The sequence below is a fragment of the Cyclopterus lumpus genome, chromosome 4 (genome assembly GCF_009769545.1).
Source record: "Cyclopterus lumpus isolate fCycLum1 chromosome 4, fCycLum1.pri, whole genome shotgun sequence".
NCBI classification, from domain to species: domain Eukaryota; kingdom Metazoa; phylum Chordata; class Actinopteri; order Perciformes; family Cyclopteridae; genus Cyclopterus; species Cyclopterus lumpus.
Window position 1 is genome coordinate 5,665,593 of NC_046969.1, and position 8,536 is coordinate 5,674,128.

The window sequence follows — 8,536 nt, forward strand, 5'->3', positions numbered from 1 at the left end:
GGCCGGGTTGGGATGCAGTTCAGGGTCATGGTTTGTAAATGCCGTGGAAGGTCACCGGGATGATGGCGTTGACCTCAGCCCTGGCCAGCTCGGTCAGTTTCATGGCGTCCAGCACCAGCAGGAAACCTGGTCTCTCGGCACCCGGCTTCACCACAATGCTCAGCAGCACACCTGCAACACCGAGACAGACGAGGGGGGGGGGATTAAAGTCTCAAGTTTCATTTAGGTTTAATCATTAAATATTGGATCAGGAAAAGAAGTTAACCATTTGACGTTGCTGTTAGATTAGATTAGATATTACTTTCAAATTTCGTGAAGCAGCAGCAAACATGTTTACAAATATACAATACAATAAAATAAAAAAGACAAATTAAAACACACAAAGGGAGCTACTGCGACAGGCAGCAGCTGGCACTAGCTGCCATTAACATCCCATTAACGTCATATTAACATTTTCTCTCTACTTGTTTTTTTTTTTTTTTTTGTTATACAGATCTCAAAGTCAATTCATAAACTAGTTTGTGTTAACTTTACTAGGCACAAATGTATTTAGCACCTTAAAATGAGAGCCTCAAGATTGCATATTAATGCTGGTGACACCTTAAAGCCCCTGTCATTTCTATTTAAATTGAAAAGTTTGCGTTGCAGGCAGTACTACCTAACAAATTAATCTAATTGATCAAATTATCACACAGTAAACCTTGAGTTTTTAGTCTCCCCGGGGGTCCTGAGCACCGAGACACTTGCCTGGATGGTAATCCAGCTCTGGCTACTTTGTATTTTATTCAAAGTTCAATTACTATTATTTGCCAACAGATTATATATATAATAGCATTATTATATATATATAATAATGTTGAATTTTAAAAGTGTAAAATAGTAGAGTTGTGTCTCGTGTCTTTTTGTAATTATCTTAAAAGGACCCTGTGTAGGATTTGGTGACATCTAGTGGTGTGGTTGCACATTGCAACATACTGAATACCCCGTGAGACGCAGAGTGTAACACCCCGGTCCATCATTACCACAATACCACCACATTAGGACATTAGTACAGTGGCCTATAGGCAACGTCAAAGCACGAAAGACTTTCGCTAGAGATGTTTGGTTTGTCCCTTCTGGGCCACTGTAGAAAGTATAGTTTCCTGTTATTATACACGAAAACACAGTTATGAATATTATATTCCATTTTCTGCTAATATAAAATGCTACACACTGGCCCTTTAACATGTCAACATATTTACTGCTACAACGACAATGAAATCCAGTACAGGATCAAAGAATCCTTAAGATCACAATGTGCTATGTTTCACTGTGTTTTCACTATGTTTCACTGCGTGTGTGTGTGTATGTGTGTGTGTGTTTGTATGTGTGTGTGTGTGTGTGTGTGTGTGTGTGTGAGCATGTGTGCCAAAGTGCAATTTGTGTGTTCTACCATCATCCTCCTCGGTGGCTCCAGGTGTCGGTACAAACAGCGGCTCTGACGGGTAACACTCGTCCTCCTGCCACACCCGGGTCTCTTTGGTCTGTACGTTCAGCTTTACTATCTACATGAACAGCAATAAACAATAAACAACCAGCGGTCTCAGACTGAGTTTGATTTTCGGAGGATGAGACAAGCACCAACTCTGTCTTTGTCTCGTGATAAACGTGCTCGTACCCTGTCAGGAATGAAGTGGTTGAGGCCCAGACCATAGGCGAAGGAATACTTCTTCCCACTACACAGAGAGTAGTTAATCTGTGGAAACTCAAAGGCTGACAGAGAGACAGCAGGGTGAGTAATATATATATATATATATATATATATATATATATATATATATATATATATTGTGTGTGTGTGTGTATTACCCTGTCTTGGTCCAGAAAAGAGGACTTCAGGCTCGAGCCAGACAGTGCCGTCACGGCGAAGAACAGCAGTAGCTGTAGTGTAGGACAGGGACACCAGATTCTTCCCCTGCTCTTCCTGAAAACACATACAAATAGATATGGATGCACACACACACACACACACACACACACACACACACACACACACACACACACACACACACACACACACACACCAGTCTGAGGGGTATTTCCTATAGGAGTGTAAGAAAATGTGGAAAGTCTGACTTGAGCGAAATACTGATCGAGGATGAGCACCACATTTTGATTTGTGCAAAAGGACATAATAACCATTTGAAACTACACTTCAGATTAGTTATTTGAATAAAACTTAATTGTAATTCTATTCGTATGATAAAAATCATGGCATATCGCAGGTATTTAGGATTATATTTACATACAAATAGTACAAATAATTGATTCAATTGGTTCCAGGAAGGTACCAAAGAAAACGTTAACTAATTTTCATAATTAGTGCATTAAAAAAAATGGTCGGAACCAATAGCCCAATAGAAACAAAGGAAAGACTGGAGGCAAACACGAATCACCTCAGAGTTGTGGACTAATCGCCCTCTTGCTTGTTGTTGGTTGCCAGAATCCATAATGCTATCTGTAACCAGTGTGGCATCAAAGAATGGTGGAATTAGCAGGCTAACAAGCAGACAGCTAACTAAGATGGCTAACTCCACCATGCTTTCATGCAACAGCGGGTACAGAAAAGGATCCGAACAAAGTTTATCCGGCATTAGCAATGTGCTTTCCTACACAGTGAATGTGTGTAGATTATGAATTAAGCTGTTAAATAACTTATTTAGCGGCCGGCTAGTTAGCTAGTTACCATGCTAATTCCACCATGCTTTCATGCTAACATGCAGAAAATGAGCCCATGTGAGCTGGGCAGCTCTGGAGATGGCAAAGCTAGCCAGCTAGCTAACAGAGCTCCCGTGTCCTCTCCTCCCGGTGACATCATGTGCCAGAGGAGGCGGGGTTGTGTGTGTGTGTGTGTGTGTGTGTGTGTGTGTGCGTGTGTGTGTGTGTGTGTGTGTGTGTGTGTGTGCGTGCGTGCGTGCGTGCGTGCGTGCGTGCGTGCATTTGTGTGTGTGTGTGTGTGCTCCCTCACCCTGTGTATATCCAGTGGCAGAACGTATCGTCTGACCTCCGGCTGGGGAGCTCTCATCGCTGCTTTCTTCACTTCCTCCCACTCCTCTTTTATGTTGGCCAGGTACAGGTAGTTATACACAAAGTCGTGACTGCGCAAAAACAGAGAGGGAGATGTCAGGGTGGGACAACTGCACTGTTCGTACAACACTCAGACACAGTGTGAGGGTCGGCCTCACCCCTTCCATGTGCAGAGGTCGACCACGATGAAGCCCTGCTCCTCATAGGCGTTAATGTGGTGAAAGATGTTGAAAGCTGACGTTCTGAACTTGTGGCTGCTCAGATAATCTGCTGGGTCCTTAGTGGCCAGGTGGAACCATGTCTGCAACACACACACACACACACACACACACACACACACACACACACACACACACACACACACACACACACACACACACATACACAGAGGGGGGGCACAGGTTTCAAGAAAGAGGACACGTTTGTAAAATGAGCAAATATGTGTTACGACTCAAATTAAAAAACTTTCTTGCCAATGATAGTGTAATAAATATATTCCAAGTAGACAACTAAAACCACTGCTAATAATAATAATATTTTATTTGTATACCGCTTTAAAGGTACTCAAGGCACTATATAATAATAATATGATAAATAATATAAAAAAAGAACTGTTATTTACTTGGGCTCCTGGACACATGTCTCATCTCTTATGCCTGTTTCTATTGTCTGTCTGTGATCATGCTGTGTCTCCTTTTGGTCTTTTTAGTGTTTTGCGTCTCTTTTTGGTAATTATGTTTCTCTTTGTGGTTGTGTTTGATTGACCAACAAGTGTCACTTCATAACTTCATACATAGGTTCTAGTCCAGGGCCCCTAGTCCATCCATGATACTGAAAACCACCCATCACCCTGTGGCCCCGCCCCAGGCCTACCCCCATGCTGTCGTTGGATTCAAAGCAGTCCATGTATGTGGCTCCTCTGACGCTCCAAGCCGACAGGAACTTGAACAGGTTGATCTTCACCGGCTGCTCCACAAACACAAAATAGTTGTCTGTCATACCAAAACTACAGACAGACAGACAAGCAGAGAGACAGAGAAGGGATCCATGAGCAGCAGTGGCAACGTCTTGAGGGGCGTCACAGACACAAACAATGCATTTTGGGTGGCGGGCATGCTTTGGGCAAAACAAGTTCAGATGCAATGCTTAGATTCTGTCGACTTCACTGCGTTGGGTGTTCATCGTGAGACATCTACCGAGTCGGTACCTGTGTACGTAGGAGGGTTTTAACCTCTCACTGCTGGGTAGCTGAACGAGCACCTGGGATTTCTCCAGGGGATCGGACTTGTCTGGAAACCCACAGTGATAGTAGTGTCACATACGTATGGTCTTTGTGAGTGTTTTCATTATGACAAATTAATAAACAGTCACTTTTCTCACCTTTCTGAGCAGGCGGGATCTTGACGATGTTGTAAGCCAGACTCATGTTCTTGCCAAAGCAATTGCCGATGTTATAGACTGTACCATCTGCATCAGTGTGGGGGTGGGCAGTCACCCCGTTCACAGAGAGGTACTTACATAGGTCCACCTGACATAAATACATTCACACAGGACAGAGATGTAATACGCATAAAGACTGAATATAAGAATAAGAAAATTACCAGACTGATGAGGGTTTACCAGATCAATTATCTATCCTAAAGATGTATAAAGGATGTGTCAATCATCATTTTATGTATAAAAAAAAAAAGAAATGGCAATAATTTACTAAAGTTAAGATGTAACGTAACCCTGAAAATATTGCATTCTTCATCGAGACTGAAGATTACACACATGATGTCTACCGGTCAGCACTCGCCTTCTTTAAAGTCTCCAGCGAATCAGGATCAACCTTAGTGATGTAGTTGGTCTCAGTGACGGCATAGAAGTCCTCACCGATTGGACAGATGTTCACGAGGCAGTTATCAGTCACCTCGATTCCTCTGAAGTAAGTAAAGAATCTAACAACCAGGAAAGATGATGATACGTTCATGTGAGTAATGCTTTTAATAATAATATTACAGTATGTTAACGCATTAGATCTATTATTATATGTACAACCAAAAAGCCTGATTACATCAATGAAACAGACCCAATCTTTTATTGTAGTGTTGTGGTATAATGAAGGGTTTAGGGCTGTAACAACAATTAGTTTCACTATTGATTAATCAATAAAAACTATTTTCTTGAGTAATTCCTAGATTTGTATTCATTTATTTGATTCATAAAAAGGACATGTGCATCACAATTACCCAGAGCCCAAGTTCACATCCTCCCAGAGCTTTTCTGAGCCACCCAAAAGTCCCAAACCGCCAAATATATTCAGTTTAATAGCTTATATCTGGTCCAGCAAACGAATCAGCAATTATCAAAATAGTTGCTGATCAATTTTCTGTCGAACAACTAATTGATTATACGACTTATTGTTTCAACTTTAAGGAAGTTGGCTGTACATTTATGGTACAAGCCAAATGGGACAAATGTTACTAAACAATGTTACCAACAACCATCAATGTTCTCAAAACTTGTGCGTGGGATTGGACAAATAAGGTTGTTCACTGAAGCTACTCAGCTTTAGTGTCGAATCTACACAACAAAAGAACTGGCACCAGCTTCATATTTAACAAACAAATATGAAAGTAGTTTTGATCTTTCATCAAGAAAGTGAATGAGTCTATTCCACATTTTGTTGGCTGCTGCCCATAAGCACAGCACCTACAATAATAGGGTTTGTGGTTCACCTGGAGAAGATGTTCTTGCAGGGGTCTGGGTAGGCCGCGGTTCCAAACTCAGTGAGGACCACTCGGTTCTCTGTCATGGCACGAACATACGCATCCGTCCTGATGAACCTGAGCAGACGGGTTACACACATCACGTGTCAGTTAATCATAAGGACGCAAGACATTTATAGGAGTAGTTTTGGAATTCCAGAAAAACACATTGCCGATTCTGCTCAGTTGACAAAAAACTCTTGGAGACGGATGACGGATGTTTGTGGCCGGCTAGCAGAGTATTGTTTGTGTCTCCTCCACATTCCAGTTGGATGAATTTACTGGCAGCTCTTTGCCTCAGCTGCACAACACTGCTTGTATAACAGAGGTCATAAAAAATCTGCAACATTCCTGGACCCACTTACCTTAGACCCAGAACCATGCCAAACACCACAGAAAGAGACAGAGGAGGAGAGGAAGAACACATAGGACAACAAACAGGTGTGTCTTCTTACTTCCTGTAGTAGGTCACCTGACCGTTCTTCAGGTCAAACTTGTGCATGAGAGCCTGTCCATCAAACAGGTGGTAGTAAGGTTCACCACCCACCTCGAAAAGACCTGGACCCATCCTTAGAAGACTTCCGCCAAGCCATGAAGGTATAACACCTGAAACACACACACACACACACACATGCTGTTGTTCAGTCTTAGTGTTTATAAGCACATGGCTCAATCAAGAAATAGTCCAGCCCATTCTTAGTGACCCTTCCCCGTCTCCAGTCTTTGTGCTAAGCTAACCAGCGAAGTGTTACACCAACTTCAGAACATGTGACCCAAAGAGGAATTTGAGTCGCAACGCCGTCACGCAAGTTTCATCGTACTGCGTCACATATTTTATTATGATGGGTGCTGAGAAATAAATGGTGCCCCGTAGTATTCAGAGAGAGTCACAACTTTTCATTTATATAATAGCAGAACAAGCATTTAACACAACTTTTTCTTTTCAGGTAATTTATCCTCTCGAGTCACAGAATTTGACGGGCCACTAAATCCAAAGTGAATGCAATGAAGTATGATGACAACATAGGCAGAAGCAGTTTTGCTGAACATCCTGAGGTCACAAAGTGTGGCCTGGAGCCTTTTGTAGTTGGCAGACAAACATGGCAGTGTTGGTCAGAAAGAGAAGGAGTGTGTTCTCAGAAATGTCTCCCTCTTCCTTTCGGAGCAATCCATCAGACGATGCAGAAGGTTTCCTGCTGAACGGCTTTGTAAAGACTTTCTATTGTAAGAAACAGAAAGAAACAACATGGAGCAGCCCCCTATCTTTCCTACCACTGATCTTAGCAGGTAGAGGTTCGTTCAGCTCCTCCACCGTCTCAAAGATCTTCTTGTAGCCTGCAGCAGGATGCTCCACACTGGAGAGGAAAAATACGACCATGAATTTGAGGAGCAGTTCCACAACATGACGGTTTTAAAGACTGTTTTTTTTGTGCGGTATAAAACACTTTAAATCAGGACTTTCTCAGACAGTTCTGTATTTCAAATGTAGGCTCCAGACACTGATCACTAGGGTTCATGTCATGCAGATAAAAAACTTTTATTTAGTCTCTAAATAATCATTACCACTTTATATGTTGACATTGGACCTGACACACTACACCAGTACAACATTTGTGTTCAGGGTTTTATTGGGTAGACTCTTCCTGCAGCAACAATCACCTTCCATTTTTGAGTTGTGTTGTTTTTCGCTCCCATTTACAGGAAAAGAAGACCAAGTGGAAAACTAGAAAACCGACTCACTCTCAAATCCGTTTTTCTCTCTCTCTCTCTTCTTACAAGGAAAAGAACAAGTGTCTCCAACAATCAAATTGAAACCTTCAAAGAAGTGTCTAACTTCAAAACATGCAACAACCATTTGAGCAAAGAACAAGAAGGGTTCCCTCACCGGCTGGCCATGCTGCTGTATGTTCCTCAGGCAGACTGCTTTTCTGCAGAAAGAGACTCGGGCTGGTATTTAAACCACACACAGATTTCCTGCGGTGAGGGGAGGAATTGTGGCCCCCTCCCCCCCCCTCTTTTTTCCCCCTCAGTACCTCCTTCTCTCATACCCCCCCCCCCCCCTCCAAATCCATCCTCTTTTCCTCTGCATCTCCGTCTCCTCCCGTTTCATGCCCTTTGCTCCCCTTCTCCTTCTTCTCTCTCCCCCCTACCTCCTCCTCCTCCTCCGGTCTTTTACCCATGAACAAGCTAGCTTTGTCTCCTCTCCTTTCAGCCGTCTAGATGCAGAATGTTCCCCTGAGGTCTTTGTCCACCTGGGAACACAAACACTCAGATGATGTGGGTCAGACTCATAAAGTCCACTCTTAAAAGCAGTGTGCTGGGGTCGCTGCTTGTGCACGGCCTTCCATGCAGAGGAATCCTGTCCGATTGGTTCCAGACGGCCTCGGCAGTCGACGGTGGAGAAAGAGCAACAGAGTTTTCTCTGGGAGAGAGAGAGAATGATTAGCCATGTCTATTTCCAGTTCTTTGGCTCGTCTGTCATTTCTGATAAATCACAGATGAACAGAAGGATGCTGAATTTGGGTGGATTTGACTATGGAGGCATCGGTGAGGGTTAAAAGGAGCAGTAATCTGTCATGTTTGTGTGCTGAATGCAGGGTGACAACCTGATGAAATCAGCCTGCAAATGAACAACTGAACAAACGGACAGCATCGTCACTTTTGAACAAATGGAGAGGAGAGAAAATGAAAGCCTTCGGCGATCCCCCCCCGAGGTGGAC

At 43.0% G+C, this 8,536-nt stretch overlaps 1 protein-coding gene across 1 annotated transcript; it reads right to left on the reverse strand.

The window, feature by feature from the left end:
* Positions 1-25: 25 nt before the first annotated feature.
* Positions 26-7,862, reverse strand: LOC117729342 (retinal Mueller cells isomerohydrolase-like). Its single transcript, XM_034530321.1, is given in 14 exon segments — positions 26-171; positions 1,433-1,544; positions 1,658-1,752; positions 1,849-1,963; positions 3,008-3,137; positions 3,225-3,367; positions 3,940-4,072; positions 4,274-4,355; positions 4,447-4,594; positions 4,865-5,006; positions 5,787-5,894; positions 6,272-6,422; positions 7,089-7,171; positions 7,702-7,862. Coding segments are annotated over 14 exon segments (1,749 nt in total).
* Between the last annotated feature and the right edge of the window lie 674 nt (positions 7,863-8,536).